The following is a 26169-nucleotide window of genomic DNA, read 5'->3' as shown; positions in this document are numbered from 1 at the left end:
TAGTGTTTCTGGGCCATCTATAATTCACGGTTAATAAGATTAGTTCATTATTTACTGACGGTGAGCAAAATCGCCAATCTTGTTCTTCAGTAACCAGAACTGACAATTAATCCTCCATGCAAAGTGTTTCTACAAAAGATCAGAGACATGCAATATCAAATTGCATACCAATAGCATAAAACATATGCCACCAAATGTATCTCTTCATTTTACTTATGATCAAAACACATTAGTAACCTGAATAATTTGTTGTTTATTTGACATCAGGCTGACAGTCATTTCTACGGTTTTCTCTGTATTAGTTCCTTCTTGAAAATGCAATTCTCATTTCACTGGGTGTCTAGGATACACAAGAAAGAACATCAAGAGATAGCTAAGCATAAACTGCTTAAGTTTCACACAGTAAATATTTTAAACAGTCTTAAGAATGACTCGTAGGTATCAATTTCTCATACCAAATGCTGGAATATTTCTTTGTGGCACTTTAAACACAAACAGAAAAAAAAAAAGTAAAAATCTTAACATCCTATTTGTCACACTGCAGCACTCTCAATAGCAAGAGGACAAGCAAATTGTGTTTGGTAGGACTATAGATTTCCTATTTTCAAGTTCTACTGCTCATATAAAAAGGACAGTGCAACTCACATCATATCTGAAGCACCTCCTTTTCTAATACGGAAGCAGGTTTAAGAATCAAGGAAACATAGCCATCTCCAAGTTCTTCAAATCCAATTTTATTAGTATTTGCTACTGCTTGCAATACTTGCTGCATGGAAACAAGAATCTTTTAAAATATGAAAATATTTTGCAATCATTTTTCAGAGAAATTAATCAAAGCAATTTCAGTGCTGCTACAGTCACAAAAAAGATAGTAAGTATTTATTTTAATATCACATCAAGATGTTTCTTCTGAAGTAAATACCTCTCGTAATTCAAAACACCAGCTATACTTCAATGAAGTGAAAAAACTCAGCTATACCTCTCTATTATAGAACAAAGCTGTTTGAAAAAATATTATTTTACTTTAAAATCTCAATTTATGGTCTCAATTTTAAACTCAACTTTGTCAATGGTGTGGGTGATAATAAATGGAAAAAAAATTTGCTGTTTCTGCACGTTTCCTGTAGTTAGCATGCACTATGATAGTAAGCAAAACCTATTACATACATTTATTATGTCATTAAATATTTGTAAGCTTTCTTTCTTTAAAACTGGAAAGTTTAAAAAAAATGCAACAAATAGTACTAGTATCTACTAAGATTTTTTTTATGTTTTCAGTTTATAATTTCTTACCAGCTGATCTCCAAATTGCCTACCAAGATTTAGTTAAAGGGTCCATGTTTTGACATTAACACTACTGTTCTCGTTTTATTTAGTGAGGGGGTGCTATGGTGGCAGCTTCCGTAAGAAGCTTCTAGAAGTTGTTTCCCCTTTGTCCAGTGGACTTGACTGGTCCTAGGGTGGACCCGCTGCTGGCCAGTTGGTAGCAGAATGTTCCCTGATAACGCCTCTGTGATAACGTATTTAAGAATGGGAAAAACAGAAGAAAAAGAAAAAAAAAAAACCCCAAAGCTGTGAAGAAGCTGGAGCAGGGGCAGACAGGGGGAGGTGTGAGCCTTGTGGGACTTGCAGCCCTCACCCTCTGGCCTCCCACCAGGCGGCTGTCTCGTCTGGACTCAGCCCAGCCTTGCTGCAAGAAGTGAGAAGTGGAGGGGAGATGTGAAGAGAACCTGACAGGTGTCTGCCTGAGCCAATTGTGAAGAATTTATTGTGAGAGGAATGGCTGCAGATGCCAAGGTCAGTGAAGAACGAAGGGGAGGGGTAAAGCTGCTCCTGGCCAAGATGCCCCTGCAGCCCATGGTGACGACCATGGTGAAGCAGGCTGTCCCCCTGCAGCCCATAGAGGCCCACAGAGGAGCAGAGATCCACCTGCAGCCCGTGAAGGACCCCACATCAAGCCAGTTGGATGCCTGAAGGCAGCTGTGGCCTGTGGAGGGCGCGCTGGGACAGCTGTTCTAGAGCGACTGCACCCCGTGGAACAAATGACCCACACCAGAGCAGTTTCACGAAGGACTGCAGCCCACGGGAGGGACCCCAGGCTGGAGCAGGGGAGGAACGTGAGGAGGTCTTGCCCCGAGGAAAAAGGAGTGGTGTAAAACAACGTGTGATGAACTGACCATAACCCCCATTCCCTCTTCCACCCCCAGAGGGGGTGAGGCAATGGGGGTGAGGAGGTAGAAATAGTGTTAAGCCTGAGAAGAGGGAGGGGTGTGGGGAAGTTATCTTGTTCTCTTTCTCATTATCCTGCTTTGATTTTAGTAATAAACGAACAGTTTTCCCCAAGTCGAGTCTGTTTTGCCCGTAACAGTAACTTTTAAGAATCTCTTCCCGTCCTTATCTCAAACCTTGATCCTTTTTTTTAATATTATCTCTCCCTATTCTCTCAGAGGCTGGGTGGGGAGAGAGAGACTGGGTAGTCTGGTCCCGAGTGGGGCTAAACTACGACAACTACCTAATAAAATACAGAAAGTGCCATTTCAGGAGACAGTGCTAACAGCAACTTCTTCACATACAGAGAGTCCTGAACTCCTGTTTTGGTATGTAAATAAAACAGAATACAAGTTTTTAATTAAAATCATTTTTTTAGCTACAGAAAGAGGGATAATTTCTCTACATAACAGGCTGAAACAGATTACACTTTCATGTGTACTATTAAAATATGTTAATTCCTATAAAGATATGACTTTAAATGTCATAAAATATACTGACACTGATATACTTAAAACATCGCCAGGGCAAGAGGAAGTGGTGAAATCAAGATAAGGCGTTCAGATATAGTCACATTTCAAAAATACCAAGTTTTCAATTTTAAAAGAATTCTGCTCTTTTAGCTGATGGGACAAGGAGTCTGAAGAGAAGTATGGCTCAAAGTTGTCTTCATACTAAAGTCTTCTCTTCATATAGTTTGACTGCACAGTATGTATTCACTGCTGACTTTTAAATTCAGGTATGTGAAACTAATATGCAGGTACATCAGCAGAGACAGGGTAATTAAGACAGTTATAAAATAAATCACACTTTTTCCACTTAAAGATTTTCCCCCCACATTAAACTATATATATATATATAAACTACATATATATATATATATAGTCCCTCCATACTGCCAGAAATCTGAAGCCTCAACAAAAAATACTCTTAATCCATTTTAGAAACTACACAATAAATCCACAAAACAACCTATCTACTTAATTGGTACATGCAAATTGTCATGTAAATACAGAATGTTCTTCAATGTACTGCAATACACACACACTGCTATTAGTGTCAAAAGAAGTCATAAAACTTAAGGAGTTGCATTTAAACACAGGCCTGAAAATTCAAAAAGGGCTGAAGTATTTAATTCTAAGAATAAGGCACTCTAAGGTCTATGTTTTTCAACTTCCTTCTTCTCTGGGGAGATCCTACAGAATGAGGAAGAAAACAAATTCCAAATGGCAGACAGTACAACTGCAAGTTGTAGTATGTAACTGTCGTTACAGTCTCCAACACCAAGGTGTGAGGGTGTCTCACCCTGTATTTCAGTTCTGTTTCTCCCATTTCTGATAATTAATTTGTTCTTTCCCTCTTCCAGGACATTTCCCACACAACAGGAAATTTTCACAGCTGAAACAAATACAAAGGCCTTACTTTGTCATTCATACAATTTAGGACAAGTAAACTCTTTGTATCACCTACAAATAGCTGAACACAATGGTATGCTCACTGAGCATAATGTTATGGTTGGCATCTTGTTAACCAATTTATTGTTAAAATAGATTCATTTACACTACAGAACACTACATGTTCTGCAGAATTATCCTTAACAATAGAACAAACCTAGGATTCTGTTTCAGTACTTTCATAAAGCCGATGACACTGTTTCCCACAGCATTCTCCTGGAGAAACTGGCTGCTTACGGCTTGGATGGGCATACTCTTGGCTGGGTAAAAAAAATAGCTGGATGGCGGGCCCCAAAGAGCTGGGGGGAGCAGAGTTAAATCCAGTTGGCAATCAGTCACAAGTGGTCTTCCCCAGGGCTCAGTACTGTTTAATGTCAGTTCTGTTTAATGTCTTTATCAATGATGCGGATGGGGGGAGTGAGTGCTCCCTCAATCAGTTTGCAGATGACACGAAGTTGGGCGGGAGTGTAAGAAGGCTCTACAGAAGGATCTGAGCAGGCTGGATCAAAGCGCCAAGGTCAATTTTATGAAGTTCAACTAGGTCAAGTCCTGTACTTTGGTCACAACAGCCCCATCCAACGCTACAGGCTTGGGGAAGAGTGTCTGGAAAGCTGGAAAAGGACCTGGGGGTGCTGGTAGACAGCCATCTGAATAGGAGTCAGCAGTGTCGCCAGGTGGCCAAAAAAGGCCAAAAGCATCCTGGCTTGTATCAGGAATAGCATGGCCAGCAGGAATAAGGAAGTGATCGCGTCCCTGTACTTGGCACTGGTGAAGCCACATCTTGAATACTGTGTGCAGTTTTGGGCCCTTCACTACAAGAAAGGCATTGAGATGCTGGAGCATGTCCAAAGAAGGACAATGAAACTGACGGTTCTAGAGAACAAGTCTTATGAGGAGCAGCTCAGGGAACTGGGGTTGTTTATTCTGGAGAAAAGGAGGCTGAGGAGAAACCTCATTGCTCTCTAAAACTACCTGCAGGGAGGTTGTAGGGAAGAGAGTGTTGGTCTCTTCTCCCAAGTAACAAGTGATAGGACGAGATGAAACGGCCTCAAGTTGGGCCAGGGAGGTTTAGATTGCATATTAGGAAAAACTGCTTCACCAAAATGCTTATCAAGCACTGGAATGGGCTGCTCAGGGAAGTGGCTGAATCACCATCCCTGGATGTATTTAAAAGATGAGTAGACATGGCACTTAGGGACATGGTTTACTGGTGGCCCTGGTAGTGCTAGGTTTATGGTTAACTCAATGATCTTAAAGGGTCTTTTCCAACCTAACTGATTCTATGATTCTTTTTAAAGCTTATCATATTTAGGCTATGCACTACATCTTAACAGAGTACTTGTTTTAAACATACACAGGCCATTTCATTTTTACTAACAGCTTGTGTAAGTTAAACAGTTGTTTTGAAAAGCTTTGGGAAAAAAACTGTTCTTCTCCATTAGCTGGGATCTGAATACACCTTTTGCCCTCAGTAGTGTGTAGAATTTCATTTTTGCATGCATCAGACTCACCAGAGGCCCTGTGAACACATTAACTGCTGCAACAGTGGCTGGTTCCTCTGCCCCTACAAAATACACATAGTGGGAGGCTGTCATCTAACAGAAGTCATCTAGACATGTATAATCCTTATAATAGGATGCAATGGATAGAGAAGTCAGTCCTCTTAATGTAACTGACAAATTATGGGAGACAGCAAAACAAAGAAAGAATTTGTATTTTCTGCTAAGTTAACCTAAAAGAGGAATATGAGAAAACAGTATAGGTCCTCAGCTTCAACAAACAGCTTATACTTGTATAGATTTACTCATTTACTTCAGAAAATAAAATTATTCTCATGCAAAGTCAGAATAAGTTTTGTTAAAAAAAAAACAAAAACAAAAACCCCCAACCCCCCACGATACATATCAGACCACATGTGAAGGAAAAAAAGCCTCACTCCCTCAAATGCACTCAAGGAAGCATGGTTTGCTGACTTACTTCTCATCTCATCCAATATTTTTACTACGGAGAAAAAATACATGAAAGTTTAAATTATGCAAGAAATTCAAATGTGCAGGGTTTTTTTTGTTGTTTTTTTTTTGTTTTTTTTTACACAGAAGCTCTGCCCTATGCCGAACAAAGTCATCATCACAGCTATGAACTGTTAAGTCACATTACAATACAGATATATGTAAATAGCCATATATTGAAAGCAGAGCCAGACACTATACTAGGTCTTTGTATCTGAATTTGAGGAGCAGTGCTCTGACTGTTCTCTGATACAATAAGAAAACTTAGAATAAAGAGGAAGAAAGTTTCCTCTGTATGATCTCTAACCTATGCTCAGTAGAGATTCTCATACAAAATGATCAAATGCATATTGGTCTTGCCAGCCTCTTTGTGTTCACATCTGAACTTTTTTCTCAAACCCATACTCATCCACTTGGAACTCTGCTATTTGTCTTTACAAGTTCTTTCCACAACATTATTTAAATGATACCTACCCCTACTCCTTTATTTCTTCAATCTCTTAATTTCCCTTCTTGTTTTATATTCACTTCCAATGCCTTCCCAACAGACTTGCACACAGAGGACACCAACACACAAACCTCCTCCCTCAGTACTTACCATCAAAATAGTTTTAAATGTCTTTGGCAAGAGATTGATCTCTAAGAATTAGATTTTGAAAATGCAGCTTGTAGTGGGAAATACAAAAAGCAATGTTAACCAGGAGGTGAAGAGTTCTAGGAGAGCAAATCTGAAATTGCTCACCGAGAACCAGCAACTGTGGACATGAAAGAGAGAAAGTCTCTATTTTTCTGAAAGCAGAAGAGCAAAGGTATCAGTCTTTTTAGAGCTGGAATGCCTACAAAAGACACCAGGTGAGGCAGCTTTATGCTGCTTTTCTACCAGGTGAGCAACAGTTTCACTGCAATCCAGACAAACTGGCTGGACAGCAATCAGCAAAACGCTTAAGGTACAAAAAGGCTTCCTTTCTTGCTTTTCCCTTCCTAGTGTTTTTAAAGAGCTGCTGCTGTTAGCTTTTTACTGCTCTTAAAAGAGAAAAAAATCCCTAGATTTCCATGTTCTGACAAACAGAAATCAGTAGAAGGCACCAAAAAGCAAAGAAGTTTCCTTGATCTTTCAAGAGCTTAGCAAAAGAGGAACCTACCCCCCCCCCAAGTGAAGCTAAAGATTGAAAATCATGAAAATAATCCCGTTAAATCAGAGACCTAGACAAGCTTTGCCCACAACAGAATTTAAATATGCCATATTAGATTACTTAACTTGATATAGATGCTTATGTAGAGAAGGAAATCACAGCTTATTTCTCCATAAATTGGTCAAATCAAACCTGTATCTTTCCAGAAGTTTCAAGAATCAGTTCTCCACAGTCAAACAACTCTCTAACTAAAAATACAAAAAAAAAAAGAAAAGAAATTTCACATCCTACCTGTACAGTTATTCCTATTTTTCAAATCCTTCTGGGGTGGGGAGTGGGTGTGTGGAGGTGGTGGAGCTACATACAAAGATTAAATGAGAAAACCTTTAGAAGTCCAAGACTTGCTCTATACAATTTCCCATTAGATTCATTAGCAATTTAGCCCATGTAGCTTCCATGGACAAACACGTACAACAGCTTTGAAATGCAACAAGAATTTAAGTTTCAACTCAATAGTAGCCCTGAAGAAGTAACTTGTCTTCCTAACTGCACAATGTTTTATACTCTAACAGTCTGCACAGAAACCATTTAATTCTTAGACTTTCTTAGTAAAGAGTTGAAACAAAATTTGATTTAATCAACAATATCACTTTAAATCATGTAAATAATCTCCTGTTATAATGTCAATCAACCGTATTAAAAATGTATTTAGATGAGCTGATGCATAAACTTCACAAATCACAATGCACTGATGCCACTGATGTCAGCTTCCAAGCCAAAACCACGTATTTCAGAAAATGAAAAGACAATGATATACCGTGACTCTCATACCACTGCAGGTGCAAAGCAAGGACTGATAAACTTGCAACTTCAGTTCAGTACTTATTATGCTATTTAAAAAAAAAAAAATCAAAGTGAACTAGATGCGAATCAAGTAAAGTTTAACTTGCTCTATAAACTAGGAAGATGACAAAATAAGTTTCACATCGGAGAATCTTCAGATCCCTAATTTATAACCCACTTTTATTTATATATAACTTTTCTTCTTGCAGTTACCACTATTACTATCTCCTGGCAACAATTCCCTGGAAACCTTCTTCACATCATTATTCTATATATGCATAGGTCTTTTTGCCTACACATTTGGTCATTAAGGAATATTAACAATTTTATTAACTTTCATACTAGCAATTAAATCCGCCATGACACCTACTCACTCTCCTGTCTCATACTTAATCCTGTAATGACTGCACCCTCTTTTCTCTTACTGGACATGTAAGTATTCAAACGGAGTTTCTTCCTTTCTCAGAACAGTGAGCCTCTAATAGCAGTATGCTCCTGAAAGAAAAAAAGGTTTGTATTTTTCATGCTCCGGGGAGACCTTATAGCAGTCTACCAGTACCTAAACAAGGCTTATAGGAAAGATGGGGAGAAACTCTTTAGTAGGGCCTGTTGTGATAGGATGAGGGATAATGGTTTTAAAATAGAAAGAAGCAGATTCAGGATATAAGGAAACAATTTTTTTTACAATGGGAATGGTGGAACACTGGAACAGGTTGCCCAGAAAGGTGGTAGATGCCCAGTCCCTGGAAACATTCAAGGCCAGGTTGGATGGGGCTCTGAGCAACCTGATGTCCCTCAAAGATGTCCCTGCTTGTTGCAGAGGGGTTGGACTAGATGACCTTTAAAAGTCCCTTCCAACCCTTACTCTTCTATGATTCTTGTAGTACTGTGAAGCAGTTAAGGAGTCTGTTGGGCCAGCAAATAGCAAAATCCATGAGATGTGAATAAATACCATAAATCTGGCAACTGAAACCAATGTAGTTGTCTAAATGAATGGCATTTAAGAACAAGTACTTCAGCAGCAACATCTAATCAAGTAGTAAGCAACACTTGTACAAGGTAGACTATCAGTAAGCATGTTCATCTCACCATTCCAGTTGCCTTACTATACATTTGAAGAACTTATCAGAATCTATACACTTGCTCCAAATACTATCCTCAAAAATGAATTTCAAAATGCATATGCTACATATTCATAAATGTTCTCATGACTTAGACTTGAATGAACTCCCGTGTAAGGAATAAGTAAATTACTGGCTATAAACAATTACGAGTTAAACTAGATGTCTCCAAAAAAACACCTCACTCAATGCATAATCAGTTTTAAGACAGAATTCTTGAGGAAACAAGAAGTATCTTTCTGGTTTAAGTATAAAACCACCCCCTTCATGTTATGCAGAAATAGGCATTAACAGATATACGCCAAAAAACTACTAATACATTTTAACGTATGCTTGCTAACATCAACATTTCCTTGAACAGTTTTTCCTTTCTCAACTAACTCGAGAGGATTAAAGACACCTAGAAACTTCATTTTATTGTAAGAATGGGAGATCAATCAGCTGCTTGGTGCTTCAGAAGTACTTGCTACCTCCTTGCATGCAGCACATCAGACTTGCCTGTCTTTTTGAGGACAATGCACAGCAGCTCAGGTCTGGAAACTCAGCTGATTTTCAGGTCCAAGTTCTACCTTTTGCCAAAGCAGATAAAGCATTTTTAACAGGTTCAAATGCTTATGTCACCCGAATTAACCTCGCAGAGCTCTCGCCCATTTTGCAGGCTGGCCCACGTGGAAGCTCGGCTTCCATGTGGGCACTCGGGGCCGCTCGGGCGACCTCAAGCCCAGGCCGCGCCGTCTCCTTCGCCCTACACGCCTACGAACAGCGACCCAAGAGCCAGGTCCGGCGCGAAATCGTCCGGGGCCGCCTGCTGCGGCCCCTTTTTCCCCTGCTCGGCTACCAGGCTCGGCGCCGACAAGCGCGGGGCAGCGGGCGGCGCCGGTGAGGCCCCGCCCCGAACGGGCCCACCGCCTCCACCCCTACCTGCTATCTACCTGCTCCACGCCTACCCCTATCCCGGTACCTGCAGCAGCGGGGCACGGCGGGGCCGCGCCCCCGCCTCCTCTGCGCACCCCGCAGTCACCGTCAAGGCTCCCGCGCCGCCTCCTGTCGCGTCGGCCGGCGGCCCCGCTGCCGCCGCCCGGGCCGGGCCTACACCGCCTGCCCGCGCTATCGCTTCCGGGAGCGTGGGCCCGGCGCCCTCTGCCCATCAGAGAGCGAGCTGTCCCCATGCCCCTCGCCCGCTCTGCATCCGCGCTGCCGCCGCTTGCTGCCGCGGCCGGTGACCGCAGCCGCCCGCCATACTCCGCTCCTCCGTGCCCGCTGCGACGCTGCGCGCACCACCGCCCCCGTCACGTCACTCCGCAGCCGGCCGGGCCCCCAAGGGGCGGGACAGAGCAAGACTGCTCCGCCCCTCGAGCAGCGACGCAGGGCGTCCTTTGTCTGCACCTGGGGGCGGCAGAGAGGCCGGCTCCAGTACGTCACTGCAATGGCCGGAAGAGGGCGCGAGCAGCCCACCCGCGCGCGCGAGTCAAAAACCTCGGGCGCGTGCGCACTGGAGCGAAAGCCGCTCTCCCTGCGCCCTTGTCGCCGGCTGGGCGGAGCTCCACGCGCAGGCGCAGGACCCGCTCCCGTTCAGTTTCGGTTTGGCGCTCCGCACCTTCCTCCTACCGCTCTGCAGCCCAGTCCTCTGCTCCTGCCCCGGCGGCGGCGGCAGGTCCTGGGCCCGAGCCTTCAGGCCAACTTTGGCTTCGGCAGTGGTTCCCTGCTGCCACGCCGCTCCCTGCCCAGAACTGTAAAGGAAACGGGCTGCACAGCCGCAGGCTGCGGGGGTGCGGGCCTGTGGGAGAGCCTGAGACACCAGGCAGGGAAAAGACTCGACTAGAGAGAGAGCGGGAACCGGGCCTGAGGGACTGGGGGCACTGGTGACTCTGCCCTCAAAACCACAACGTCACAAAAGCTATCCAGCCTCTCGACAACGGCCGCCTGCAGTCTGCTCAGCTTTTGCTTACGGGCTCTGGAGTTCCGTCTGCTTTCCTGATACGCAGGAGACGGCGAGTCTGACTAGAAAAAGTGAACCCACAGGAGCCACATCACCTGCTGATGAGTCATTAGAGAAACATCATCAGCCTTTTGCTACCAGTGCCACAGGGAGCCTATCTCTTGATGCAGAACCGCTCGGCAAATGGAAATAAATGTGGTATCAGAGACCCGATCTACTCAAGCTATTCCCCTTAAATAAGGCAGCATCACCGTAACCGTTTTCGCCTTTCAAATCTGCCTCCATTCTCTGTACTTCAGTCTGATTAAAGTTTCCCCAAGTCTGATCCAGGAAAACAAAATAATCTGCTGTATATTTAAAGAATATAAAGATATAAAGAATTAATGCTCTAAAGGAGACCATACACCAGGCATGAAAGTGGTTTAAAATCTGTGTATTGTAGCAGCTGCTAGATGTGAAATGAAAATGAAAAAGGCATGAAGCTACTCAGTAAGAACAGGCAGAATTAATGGAAACTAATGTGAGGGAGTGCCTCCTCACTCCAAGAGGAACAAATTAGTGCTGTCCTAATTGGACAGAAGAAGTTTTTTCCAGTTATGAAACTAGAGGGGGCAAAATAAATTTCTTCTGTATTTTCCATTTTCTATGTTTTGTCCCCCACACATTCCCCACAAGTCTTATTTTATAGATCACATTAATAAATATGATGGATCTTAAAATATCTGAATTCCTCCATCATCTTAAATTAAGCTATGGATGAGTCTGTTAGGGTTATACTACCTGACTTTGCACTATCCAAAGAGGAAAACAAAGAAGTGGATCATATGTATATATATATATATATATATATATTTAGGATTAGAACTTATAAGATGCTTCCCCTCTTGTGAAAAACATATTTTTAAAAGAGTTGATAGCCCTGTGGATTACAGACTGAGGACTAGATGTCCATAAAGATAGACAAACATGAGTAAGTTCAGGAACAAGAAATTACTAAAGAAATGGAAGGTGTACTAACTATAAGGGGAAAATTTAAAGGTTAGAAATAGTGAATCAAATAATGTAGTTATGTATTTGGGTCATAAGTACCAAGCAAAGAGAAATTCCTTACATACTGTAAGAAAGCAAATCTAACAGGAATAATACTGTGAGAGTAAAATAGATGAAAAAAAGTTAAAAAGGAGTAAAGCAAGGTGAATATCTGGAAATAATTTCCTCTCTCTTCCATTTTTTTAATCCACTGGATTGATCCCATGGTGCTTTTTTTTTTTCATTACTACTGGATGGTCAATTTGGTTTTTAACTGTATGTACATGAGAACTAAGGAACAGATAATTTGATGAGATCTCTGAAAGCAGATGTCCCAAGAGTAGTTCAGAGTTGCATCTTTGGAGTTTCTTTTCAAATTGCGCAAGGATCCTTTCATAGAAATAAACCACACAAACAACCACCCAAAGGACAAAAAATATTTAAAAAACGAAATAAATGGAATCTAATTGAAAGGCTCTGCAGCATAATATACTTGCATCTATCTCTCTGTTTAACACTAGTAGGAAACCACTGCATGGGCACTAAAGCAAAGTAATATTCCTTGGAATATTCCTTGGAATGTTCCTTGTTACAAATACCTTTCCTTAAATGCTGTGCTCCATAAAGAAATGTATTCAGTTCTGTTATTTAATATTTTAAGAATGACAATTCCAGCTTTTAAGTATTTCATTCATTTAAAAATCATAGGTATTAAACATATACAGCAGGTTATACTTCAAAGAAATTACAAACATGACAAAAGGGTCCCCTGGCTCCTGCACTGAACCTTAAAAGCTCCCACCTCCAAAGCAACTGTTATTTCAAGATGTATCTCAAATATAATCACTTTGCAACATCAAGTAAAATAGGAAATGTACTCTGTACCTATGCTCTACTACATCTTTTTGTAAGACAAAATGCAAAGTACTGGTTTTGGTGCTACGAAATTAAATGGGTTCTTAGTACTACCAATAATGCTCTCAACAATGACACATCCTTCTTAATGCAGTGATGTGACACATGAAAAATCTTAGACTTTGGTTTCCTGCTGATGTCACTAAACATGAATTCAAGCTTCTCATGTGCCAAGTCAACAAAATCAAGTAATTGGAGTGGAAGCCTGGGAATTGTTTTCCTAAAGATTGAAAATTGCTTTAGCATGTTTTGTACAGAACTTTTCTCATTCTGTTGTCCAAGAAATGAAGACTGGGCTTGTGGAGAACCTACTGTAAAATATATGCAGATTGCCAGTCAGATACTATCCTTTACATTTCTCCTGTAATTCAAAAACTGGTTACACATTGTCAGGCATAGAGCAGTAAATTATTTCACTGAAACATGTATATCGACTAATCAAAGATATGTCAAACTATTGTGAAGGCATGCTTTTCATAAAGTTTCTAGAATTAATTAAAAAAGGTCCTAAAATAAACATTTTTAGATAAATAAGTCAATGAAATCCTGCATTTTATCTTTAAATGATGTTCCCACCAAAATGGAGAGGTGCTGTCTCTTAGTAATGCCAGAATAAATTGGAAGTCTAATTTTCTAAGTAAGTCACACTAGAAACTAATAAGCAGTTTAAAAACCGATACAAAAATATAGGCATATGTCACATGCAAGCAAAGAGTTGCAGAGAATTGCAATTGTAGCCTAGTACTGTAACTACCTGCTTTTAGGATGCACTACTTAGGATTTTTTAAAAAGTATATCCATATACATAAGCCCTTCAAAAAATTAAAACAGAACAACAGACATCCAGTTTGCCTCTACCCCTCCCATGGAACTAACTGAGCATTAGTGCTCTATCTTATCTTTTAAAACAAAAGTACAAATTTCAGTGGCACATCTGAGAAGACCACATATGTCTGTTCTGAAGATTGTTCACTGTTTTTCCAAACAAGTGGTCATTTTAATCAAGAGATCAACTAGAATTTCCTATAAAAATGCAAGGCAAACAGCTTCATATATTCTCAGAGAAAAATCAAAACTCCTACTAAATAAGACTGGTATTTGATGGAAAGCATATCTTTGAGCTATATCCAAAACACATTCTTTCTGCTTTTTACGCTAGTTTTACTTTAGTCAGTTTTTACAGTTGGGAGTTCTCATTTGGTACAGAATCAATACCAATAAGAAAGACTTTTTTCCCACCATCCCTAAAAACAAAGTACAGTTGTGGCCTAGTTTCTCTGTTAATATAGAGGCAAGTGGTGTGCCAAACAACTCAGAAGGCTAGGCACTCTTCTGAAATGCAAGCCAGGTAAGCTGGAACAACCCCTTCCCACTCCTTCTCCACAAACCTGTGAAGGACCTAAGAAAAAGAATTTCCAACAGGACTTAAAACAATTTTAATTACCCGGATATGAAATAAAACTAAGGGAAGACATTCAATCAAACACAGAGGTGATCTTCCATGTAATGACAGAAAAGGAAAAATGTTAAAAGGGAATGCCAGTGGTTGGTGCACTACGATGGCTCTGAAAGGAAATTTTCCCCACCTGCTCCTCACCCAAGAATCTTCCAGAAAGAGAGTGCACAAGGAGGAAAAAAAAAAAAAAAAAAAAAAAAAAAGGGAGCAATGAATACTAGTGAAAATAGTTAACTAGTTCATCAACTGGAAACTTAAAAATAATTTTACCATGTTTCACCAGTATCTGTAGGTTAAACTACGCCCCAAATCTAGGATGGTACCTAAAAATAAAATCATGTTTTAAAAAAAGAAGAGGGAAGAAAGAGTGGGAAGGAAAAAAAGAAAACAAAGCAATAGAGCAGTAAAATAAACATACACTGAAATAAAATCTAAGCTGGAACATCTATAAAATTAACTTACTCCAGAATTTCGAAACACAAGGATTTGTGCACTTATCAAGGCATTGCCATGCAGGTTGTATTCCACTTCCCAAGAAAGGTAATTTAAAATTTGTCCAATACATGGCCTTTCCAGGCATGTCAAGACAAAAAGTTAGTTTACCATTAAGTGTCACACTTGCAAACAATGTAATACATGTTACATGTTGAACTAATGTTAATCAATTTGCATTATTTAAAGACAGTAAAGCCATCAACAATAACAGAAACATGAAAGCAAGTCTCACAAGCAGTTTAGTGTCAAAACTTTTCCCTTCTGTATGCCACACCTACATTACCGATCCAAGTAGCATTGAACATTTAATGGCCAGCACTCTACTGATTCAAGGCAAACTAATCTGAGAATGTGCCAAAAAAAGGTTACAAAAACACTTGCACATTACTAGATAGCTTGGTATTTTAAGGCTGCAGCACTGAACAGAAGCTTCCTATCTGTAAAACCTTAAGTTTCCAACTTCAAAAGAGGAAAATATAGCCACTGCAAAAACGCTTTGAATACTTAGCTAGGCTCTAACTTCCACAACAAGACATTCTACCTTATTCAAAAATTAGCAAAAATATTGCCATTTCTTAATGTGCCGGAGACAGGTCAAAGAGTAACTCTGAAAATTAACTGCTATACCTGCAAAATAACCAATTGTTGTCTAGTAAAAGCAATAAATTAAAAACCCCAATGCTTGTGTATCTTGTGAAGGAAATGTTTATGTAAGCCTCACCTTGTCACTGTCATCATTACAAATGTGATCTTGATGGACTGAGTGGCATTGAAAGGATGTACCAATGCTACCTACAAAAGAAGGTGGGATAAAAAGAGAAAAAAAAAATCATTAAAATGATAACCAAATTCCTGTAACTGCTAAAAAGAAAGACAAATTTAGCAAACATCCTTTTTTTTCCCCACGCAGATTTAGTTGCCAGACAGCTACGTCTGAAAAGTCATGCATTTGATTCTGATAATGGAATAAGCATCAGAGAGACATTTTGCACAGTGTGCCAACAATGTCTTCACATAATGTTTTCTAAACATTTAAAGAGAATAAAATTAGTGAAGTACCTGTGCACATATATAAATAGAAGCTACACACTTCATGCTTAGGCAGCATAGTCCTGTTCCATATCCTTTATTAAAATTTTCAGCACCCTGGGTAGCCACAAAACAGCAGTCTCAGTCTCTTTCCAATGATAAAATCCAAAGCTAAAACAGAAAAGTTTTAATTATACCAGTTTTATTTGTGGTGGAATTTCTGCCTGCTTCAGGACTTTCCACGGGTTTCTTTATGCCTAAGAAAAAAGAGACAGCACACCCCTGCAAAGGTTTACGTCAGTCCTGAGACTTCTGCCCAAGGAGAGAGATAAATTAAAATTTAATTTTATTCATGAAGATTCTCAGAGAAAGTGATACACATCTCAGTGCTTAAAGAATTGTAATTCAATAGTCATAGATGTGATTCATTAGACTTTAGATCTGTAATTAGCAGCTTTATAGATGAACATAATAATGTGCATTACAATGTAATGGCAAATTGATTTGATGGCCTACTATTGACTATTTTACCGCTCTACCAATTTCCTAATAATGTGTTCATTAATTAATAAGCCTATTAATTGCTTTGCATCAATTATGTCTCAAGTCTCCAGTCACAGGTGTCATCTCAAATCCTGTCAGTAAGACAGACATGGTGCAGTAGACATCAATGCCCTGTATCTGCATGTGTCCCTTCCTTTGAATGTGCTTGTAGTTCTGCAGTGTCTTGGGACAGCAAGCTGATAGATATTATTTCAGATTTCATTATATTTGAGGTTTCCCTTAAACGTGTCTTCTGCAGTAATACTGTAAACATCTCAGAACATTCTAGCTTTAAATTTACAGAAAATATCCTTGTAAAAAAAAAGCATAAAAGAAATGGAATGTAATCTATTTGTTTTTTTTTTTTTAAACACACACAAGAAAAAAAAGAATATTATACCTCCACATACTCACACATTTATTTAAGTTCCCCTTTTAAGGGAAACTCCTGGCTTTTTAGTGGCCATCCTCATTTTGCAGGAATTTTTGGCTGGCTGTAGAATCCATTCAAGCACAAGTATTAAAAAAAAGAGCTTTCAGATACTTTAGTAGAGATTTCTATTAAATAATGGATTGTGGAAATCCATAAGAAAAAATACAATATATGTGTATATATAAAACACATGTATATATGTGTATATATACACAGATATTTGGATATACCTATGCATATGTGCAGACATATATGTAAGTGTATATTTATATATACACATACATGCAGAATACAGTTTATTATATTATTTACAAAAAATATTCTATTATTTCTAGAAAATATTCTATTATTTATAAATAGCCACTATTTAGAATTGTTCACTCCTGCAGTCAGAATATTAAAAATATTATGGGAATAAAGAAGTGGGGTATCAAAGAGTAGTAGCCTTTATTATTCAGAAATTAGAAGACAACATTTTTGAAAGAAGTTTGGTATAAAGGTTTGGCACATAAAATGGCGATGGGCACAGAGTAGTAGAAAGGGTAAAGAAATTCTTGCTTTATAACTTTGTGCAAGAAAAAAACACTAGAAAATTTATCTCAAATTTGTGAAAACAGAACCAGTTTACAGTAACTTCCCTATATTTATTTTTCTCACAATTAAGCCAAATATTCCGTACTTTTTTCACAGTGGGCATCACAATAGTGAAAATAAGCATTTTGAGCCTCCCCTTAATGCCACTCAAAAATAATAGAGCTAATAATGCCATTTTACAAGTGAAGATAAATTGAAAATCTAACACTAAAAAAACCTGCAGATCTTTACAGCAGAACTAAATTATGCAGTGCACAGCCAGTAGTAGAAAATTACAATTAACTTCCTTTTTGTCACACATTCTCAGAGGAAGTTTTGTGGCAGAAAAAAGGGCAGCTGCAAAAGGTTTGGCATCACTATGTTAAAAACTGCTCTGCTGCAGACAGGGTCTTTAACATCATTATGCAGTGGCAATGAAGAGGGATTCTCAGAGCTTGCCTGTCACTGCTATTGATTTTTACCCCTCTTCCCTTAGCAAGACTGTCTTTGAGAGTCTGTTATTTGATATTATCTGTGGGAAACCTGACATTTAGCACTGACAATTCTGCTTACTGAAAAAAGTTTAACATTCAGTATGAGGAAAACTAAATCCCTTCTTGCTTGGTCTAGAAAGGAGTCTTTGCTATTTTATTTATAGATGGATGTTTGCTAGCAAATGGACTAGCCATAACATACTGAGTTACTGAAAATGAACAGAACTAATATGTTTTTTTTAGAAAAAAGAAATAAAAATCAGAAGCTTCAAAAGATGGTAGACAATGTTTCTAACATTTGTTTTGCGAATTCACTTGTTGTGAATCTCTCTACACACACTCCCAACTATGTTCTGCATGTGTGTGTATACATACTTGTACACTTATGTGCATGTACATACACACAGGTGTATTAAAGTACATGTACATACACACATATATGTTTTATATATGCATATACACATATATTGTATTCTTTATTATAGACTTTCACAATCCATCATTCAGTTACAACATCACAGTTACTAGGAAGGTAATTACGGACTTCATTAAGGATCAGACAGGAGCAGATGAACAACTGAGAAAGACTGGGTTTACGTAAGGGTCCATAGTACAGAACAATCGAGGGAAGTAAAGTAAATGTGATTCCTGAGCAAAACTGTCTCCAAACTTTTGTTACTACTTAAGAGAACTGCAGAGACAAACATGTTCTTTGACAGAATGGAGTCTCTGGGTGAAATACAGCCCATGTTAAAATATGAAAGTTAGGAAAAGTGTTGGAGGGAATAGCAAAAGGACAAGACAGTAACACCACAAGACTGAAATTATTTAACTAGATAAGCATAAATAATTAGCAACATGCATGGGCAAGCTTTGTAAAAGAACGCTCAGGAACACTGGAAAACAAGTAGGCTTACAGATTAAAATATTACATTTTTTTTTAATATATAGAATGCCAGCTTATACTTTCAGGCTTTAATACTAGAAATACAAGCTTTCATTGCCTTGTTTCCTCTGTCTTACAAATCACTGCATAACTTGCAAGCTGAGAGAGATTCTATAAGCAAAATATCCCCAAGATGGAAACTGATTTTTATTCACAGTTGTTAGGTTTAAAAAACACCCTCTCAAAAAAAAAAAAAAGAAACCCCACAAAAAAAAACCCCAATCAAACTCTTATTTACCATTGTTGTTCAAGAACAAGTATCATAAAGACACTTGGTGGGAAAGAGAGAGTGTACTGTAACATTCAGAGCTTCTCCAGATACTCTGCTGCAGAGGCTAAGAAGACAATGCACACCTCAATTCACTCCTCTAGCATGTCCTTGTAAGACCGCAAACAACCAGACCCAACATCTACAGTACCATTAAACCTACACATTATCTATTATGCCTTTTGTTTAAGTTTTTGCTGGAGATCACGATGCAACAAAACTCTTGTCTTCTGAGAATTCAGCTGCAGTTCACTACTCTGCACTTCTGAGAAGCTGGAGTTACCTTAAAGCCACCAAGAAATTTTAAGAAATAATGCAATGAGAAGAGAAAGAAGCAATAAACTAAATCCTGGAGAAGAAAAATCAACAACAGTCACCCTGAGGGCCTTTTCTGATTGTAACACAAACAACAAGATAAATAATAACATGAAACTGATTTAGTTATTTTCATAGTTCTTAGTCAAACATGAAAATTTATTTCGTGCTTTTCATTGAGAGGGAATGAAAAAAAAATCACTTAACCTCAAATTGATAATTCTGGACAAAACACTACTTCCACTCTACAAATGTATCACTATATAGTCCAAGACACAATCACAACTTCTGTCATCAAATTACATAAGGAATGCCAGTTAGGTTCCTTGGTGAAACTTTTCTCAATGCAGATGTAAAGATTCACTAAGATATGTTAAAGACATGAGTTCAGGAGTTCCTAGTGAGTTAGCAGTCCTCTTCAGACAGAATTGACAATCTGGGGGAGAGGAAAAAGCAAGCTGATTTTTTGACAATTATTCTTTTGAAAAAAAAAAATTATTTGCCCCTGAACACAGAGCTTCATAAAATTAATGGCTTTGAAGATTCAGGTGCCTTGATTTCCTGAGCCTCCTGAATCTAAGTTATTTTTCAAAAGCTAGGTGGAATTTCAAGCCATTTGTTTTTTTTCTATTCATAACTAGATTATTAAGCTGATATTCTTGAAATTCATCTTCTCTTGAGAATCTCATTAAGACTCTGAAAAATCAAAGACTGCTTAGGCAGTCTAGCAACTTCTTTTTGGATGCAATTAATAAAGTTCTTTCTTTGGCTTAAATTTTGTTCTGGTTTTATTTAGTGATGGGGCGGCTGCAGTGGGAGCTTCTGTAAGAAGCTGCTAGAAGTTGTTCCCCTTTTGTTCAGTGGACTCGGGTGGACCCGCTGCTGGCCAAGGCTGAGCCAATTGGTAGCAGAATGTCCCGTGATAACGCCTCCGCGATAACGTATTTAAGAAGGGGAAAACAGAAAAAAAGAAGAGAAGATGTGAAGAAGCTGGAGGTGGGGGCAGAGAGGGGGAGGCGCGAGCCTTGTGGGCCTTGTGGCCCTCACCCTCTGGCATCCTGCCAGGCGGTCATCTGGGCCTGACTCGGCCCAGCTTGGCCGAGAGAAGTGGAGGAGAGATGAGATGTGAAGAGAACCTGAGAAGCGTCTGCCTGCCTGTTGTGAAAAATTTTTCTTGTGAGGAACGGCTGCAGATGCCAAGGTCAGTGAAAGAGGGGGAGGAGTAATGCTGCTCCTGGCCAAGATTCCCCTGCAGCCTGTGGTGATGACCATGGTGAAACAGGCTGTTCCCCTGCAGCCCATGGAGGTCCATGGAGGAGCAGAGATCCACCTGCAGCCTGTGAAGGACCCCACATCAGGCCAGTTGGATGCCTGAAGGAGGCTGTGGCCTGTGGAGGGCCGGCTAGGGCAGCTGTTCTGGAGGGACTGCACCCCGTGGAAGAGATGACCCACGCCAGAGCGGTTTCACGATGGACTGTGGCCCGTGGGAGGGACCCCACGCTGGAGCAGGGGAGGAATGCAAGGAGTTCTCTGACGATGAAGCAGCAGCGTAAAGTGACATGTGATGAACCGACCATAACCCCCATTCCCTCTTCCTCCCTGTGCCGCTCGCGGTGGGGGAAGGTAGTAGAGATAATGTTAAGCCTGGGAAGAGGGAGGGGTGGGGGTAAGTTATCTTGTTTTCTGTCTCATTATCGTGCTTTGTTTTTAGTAATAAATGAATAGTTTTCCCCAAGTCCAGTCTGTTTTGCCCGTAATGGTAACTTTAAGGATTTCTCCCTGTCCTTATCTCAAACTGCGAGCCTTTTTTTTTATATTCTCCCTCTCTGTTCTCTCAGAGGGTGGGGGGAGTGAGAGAGAGACTGGATAGTCTGGTCCTGACTGGGGCTAAACTATGACAAATTTATTGTCATCATTACGATAAGAGACAAGCACAGAAGCGCAGCTTCAAACGTTAAACTCCAAACTTTAGCTTGTGGCCTCCTTCCTGTTTCTTTATGGCATCACCCACAAACCAACAAACCTAGTGTTAATTTACACAAAGATTTTTTTTTTTTTAAATAAAAGCCTCAAGGCTCCCACACATCCTAGCCTGGAGAAGAGAAAGTTTCAGGGGTAAAAATGTTGCTCGTGTTGTCTGATTCATGAAGTCTTTAACTCAGATAGGAAACAGCAATACAGAGCACGCATTTATCATCAACTTTTTTCAGTTTCCCAGTTTTATCAAGAAACAATGTCAGTGAAACCCTGTAACTACATTTTAAAATATACCTCAATTTTATTTTTAATTTTCACTGCATGTTCAGTCTAGCCATAAAGCAAAAGGTAACCACGAGGCACTGCCTACTTAGGAACTGACCTTGCAAATATCTGTTTGAAACTGGATCACAGTTCCCAGTCACTGTTACTATCTAGATCCCACTTACTGTTGTCCACACTATGCTCATTTGAAAAACCTTTTTCTTCCAAACTGTCTATTCTGAGGAGGAAGGACATCAACAAATATACAAAATCCCTAATTTTAATTCTGGTGCAAATACAGGACTCAGTTACTCTAGTCATAACCTGTTGTTAAAACTCCAAGTAAATCAGCCAGCAACCAGATATGCAGAAAGCACCATGTTTGTTGCTTTTCAAATCCAGCATTTCTGAATCCTTATTTCTTTTTTTTTTTTTTACGATTTTGATTTTTGAAGGATCTTCTTTACTCTAACTGAAATGGACTTCTATGCGGAAGGTAAGTCAGAACACTGGCACAAGGGTCCAGCCCTCTGCCAAGTTTCAGATCCCAAGAGCACATTACATAATTAGAAAATTTCTCATGAAGAGAAACTTACCGAACCAGCCAGAATGCATTTCTGTCTGTCCTGGATATTTGAGACAGCAGAACATTTCTTCTGAATGTTGCACTGGAAAAATTCCATCTAACAGGTCACCATCTTGGAAAAAAAGCTATGAAAAACTGAATGCTATCTTCAGTTTTTCAGGGAACTATTGTACTCTGACCAGCTCGGCTATCAGGGAATTAGACACTTAATCTACACAAAGAAACCTCTTTTCAAGTAACATCACTCTCTAATTTCTAGGACCTTCAACTTCTAGTTAAATTTCAAAATTAAAAAAAATCAAACTAATTACATTAAATTGTTTTCCCATATGCCTCACTGTATGTTTGAAAAAGCAGCCAGTCAACATTTAATGCACATGCAACCAAACACCATGTCCTGTTGCTCCAGACTGTTAATCTCACCATACCATTTATTCGTTTGAGAGCAGGTGTGTGAGGGATTTCAGTGATGGTGCGTGTAGGGCCACTGTGGGAAATCACAAGCTGCACACAGCTGTGAGAACGCAACCTTTGAGAGAGGAGCTAGGAGGGTTGTTATTGAGCAGCATGTTGTTGCTATCCGGGAACCACTGTTAGCCAGCAAGGCACGTACTTGGCAGGCCTTGCTGCATGTGCTGGCCACACGTGCATCAACACCTGGTCAGTACTCTTCCACTGAATCTGCTGAGTGTATAAACAGAGGTGGCTCAGAGTGGAGAGAGAGAAAAAGGACCCAGAGCACACTCTACGAACAACAGGGGACACCCTGAAGGTGCTGCGCCTACCTCCCTTCTCTGCTCTGACCCCACTGATCATCATCCTCCTGCTCGGCAGTGTCTCCGGCGTAGCTGGGTTGGTAAGACTCTCGAAAAGGGAAAACAATATCAATATGCTATTAACTGTTTAGGCTAGTAACTGTAACTGCTTATGCTGGTAACTGCTTATGCAAGGCTGTAACAGAGCAATAAATATAGTTGTGCTTTTAAATATCACATGTTGGGTGAACTTTGTGCATAGGAATCCTACGAACCGGTTACAGCAGGTAATTCACTTTACATGCTCCAGCAATACTAACAGACAGAAAAACTCCCTTTGAATACATGCTATAAAAACAACTGTATGCCCTATGATGGAGCTGAAAAGCTTCCAGAGTTAAATAGGCTTCTTTTTCAGTGTCAGCAAAACCCTTGCACTGCCCTATTGAATAGCAATAAAGCAACTTTTCAGTATGGTTATGTCAGTCACTGTTTTTCCATGCTGCTGCCTTTTCTCTTGTAAAAATGCATAAATTCTTTGGCCTATCTTTCCTGCTTCCATAGGCTACCAAGTCTTAGTAAGTTTATTAAGTGTTAATAGAGGCACTCTTTTGATACAGATCCAATACCCAGATTAGACAGCTGTCAGCCATGGAATGGGTTAACTTTGTAAAGTGAAGCAAATGGAGAAACTAAACAAAAATTTGATGTTTTAATTTATTTTGCCTTTGTTAGACATTAGGAACTCTAGGAAGGGCACTCTGGAGGCTTGTCTACCTGAGAACAAATATTCAAGCTCAACGGCTTGTCTAAACCCAGATCTTGTCCCCGTGCTGGTCAATAACAAATCTGCCTAGAGTGACAGAAGGGAGCACTTGATTTCTCCTTCTTTTAGCACAGCCTATCAGCTCATAATAATCAGTAGTTCTGGGATCCCTGATCTGCAGGTTGCATGTGGACGGTGTTCATTAAGGAACAGTGATGGATCCACCCCTCATGAATTTGTCTAATCATTCTGGGTCCTCTGTTTTTCATTAAAAAATCTTCTCTTCTGATAATCCTTGCATCTTCAAACACTCATCTAAGGTTCTTAACAAAGGTTCTTAAGGTTCTCAGCAGAAAATAATCTTTATGTTGAAAAAGCATATTAAAAAAATTGGCTTTAACATGCTTTTCTCCATTCTTAAACATGCTATGAATTAGAGCAGCTAAAGACATGCAGAATTCAAAATCTGACCTGTGATAAAGGAACATTGTTACGAAGAAGTCTGAGTTTTCACTTATTTCTTAGTTATTTGGAATTAACTGGTTTAAGTGATTCTGAAATCACTGCAGTTAATATCCATCGGAAAGTTAATTTACCATTCTGCCAAGTATCTATTTAAGCAACACAAGCTGGGTTGCACCCATCCATCTATATTAAAAATTTAAAAATTTGGAATCAAATGGCCTAACATTACCAAGATCAAGATCAGCAGGGTGGGTAATATAAAGGCTAAAGGTAAAGTCCCTTTTGTATCTGTAAAATACGCAGCATACAGGCAGGTTCTTTTTATTTCACAGCATGTAGAAAGATTCTTCCATCTGGAGGTCTCCTGAGACTCAAATATCCACACAGTCCCACTTTTTGGACTAGACATTCAACTGTATTTTAAAAGGTAAGATTACTCAGGAGTTCTCAAGAGACCATCTCCATTCCAAACTCTTTCGTAACAAAGGAAGAAAAATGCAGAGCAACGAAATTCTATAGTAATGCATTGCCCAAGAAAAATAAAGATGAACCAAAATTAAGATTGTATGCACAACCTTGATTCCATTCCCAGATCCAAGGAAGACTCTTCGAACATCACAAACTAGCAAGTAAAGAGACATAAATTTAAATTAAGACACTGATTTTAAACATAATCAAAGCTATTTTAAAATGTATTTGAAATTGAAGCCTAAGTTTTCTAGAATGAAAAATAAAGAAACAGTAGTTTAATATTTCAAAGGATATATGTTAGTCCTGAAGTTTTAGGATCAGTCAAGCCTCTGGAGGAAGCTCTTGGCTAACCAAATGAAGTCAAGAGTTGTTTAGGGTGTTCTTTCAAAAGCTGAAGCCTTTTTTTCCTCTTTTAATTGAAAACAGAGTAATTAATCTCAATTTAATAGCTTACTCAAAGTTAGGAAATTTATTACGGATTGCGGGAGAAAACAGTCTAATTTTTATAGATTGGAAAAAGAATGTAAGTGCAAGTGAATACTAAGTCACTAGTTCTACAAATACACATTGAGAAAAAAAAACTGTTGAATTTGCAACTCTCTTAAATATTTTTGTTTTCATTTTCCTGATTTTTCTAAGTAGTTTTATTCTCAGCACACTGACACGTACACACACGTATGCCTTTTAAGACTGTTTTAACAAGCTTGTTGTCTGAATTTAATTTTATTATGTTCCTATTCAACAATTTTTAATGAAATAAAAACTAATCTTATCCAGGAAAAAAAAAATGTCCATGCTATTTTCCAAGACTAAACCACAAGAACATAGGAAGCCAATCAAATGCTAGCTACCTAAATTGCTTAAGTGTGCCTGTAAGTTATCTCCTTTCTTCACAAAATTTAGCAAATAGAGTACAAAAGCTATGTTTAATTGGAAATATCATAGTGAGACTCAAGTTTTCTTTGGATGAATGCTTCAAAGTTAAACTGAAAAATGTAATTCAAATAGGTATCCTAGTTGGCAATTTGAATTAATTAAACCCAATCTAAGCTAGTTTGTATGTGAAAACGTTTTTGTGTGGTGGTCTAAGGGTTTTGTTCAAGGCTTTTGTCCCTCCCACTTTAAGGTGGAAAGAAAGCATGTACAAATTCATATTTGTTGTCAGACTCTTCTAATTTAATTCCCCTGGTTTTTACGCTTCAGTTACTCAGCAGTGCTCATGTGTTTCTCCATCAGCTTGTATATGTTTATATGCTGTTCTCTGTTCTATAAGACACACTGGTAATTTAGGAACGACATCAGAAATCTTCATTTCAACCAACGGAGTTTTTGTAAAAACAAGGTCATTCTTCAGTTACCCCGCGGCAAGCCACCCGTTGTGGAGCAGGCTCAGCTCTCCGTTTCCTTTGTGCTCAGCGACGTTCTCACAGCCCGGCGCGGCTACTCTGTTCCAGCCTCAGCCCCGCGCACGGGGCAGGACCCAACCCAGCGCTCCGGTTCCCGGCGCCGCCGCGACTCCTGGTGGGGCCGTCCCGTCCCGCGCCCCAGAAGGCTCGGGCGCGGCCGCCCGCAGGCACCAGGGGGCGCCCTCGGCCACCCCCGGGAGCGGGCCCCAACCACCG

At 39.6% G+C, this 26169-nt stretch overlaps 1 protein-coding gene across 7 annotated transcripts in view; it reads right to left on the bottom strand.

Annotated features, from left to right (window-relative positions):
* The window catches only part of RNF38 (ring finger protein 38), a 112961-nt gene that overhangs the window by 30791 nt on the left and 56001 nt on the right, over positions 1–26169 (bottom strand). For 3 of the 7 annotated variants that reach the window (XM_086771091.1, XM_086771095.1, XM_086771092.1), the window contains exon 2: positions 15384–15454. The exons of 1 other annotated variant lie outside the window; for it this stretch is intronic. In XM_086771091.1, coding sequence (XP_086627217.1) covers positions 15384–15454 — 71 coding nt within the window. Of the gene's footprint in view, positions 1–5233; positions 5287–9789; positions 10104–15383; positions 15455–26169 lie in introns of those variants that run through there. 3 more of the 7 variants (XM_086771093.1, XM_086771096.1, XM_086771097.1) reach the window with 3 other exon arrangements.

This window comes from Chlamydotis macqueenii, chromosome Z (assembly GCF_036417535.1).
Source record: "Chlamydotis macqueenii isolate bChlMac1 chromosome Z, bChlMac1.mat, whole genome shotgun sequence".
Lineage (NCBI taxonomy): Eukaryota > Metazoa > Chordata > Aves > Otidiformes > Otididae > Chlamydotis > Chlamydotis macqueenii.
Note: the sequence above shows the minus strand (reverse complement) of the source record. Positions and strands in the feature narration are given on the sequence as shown.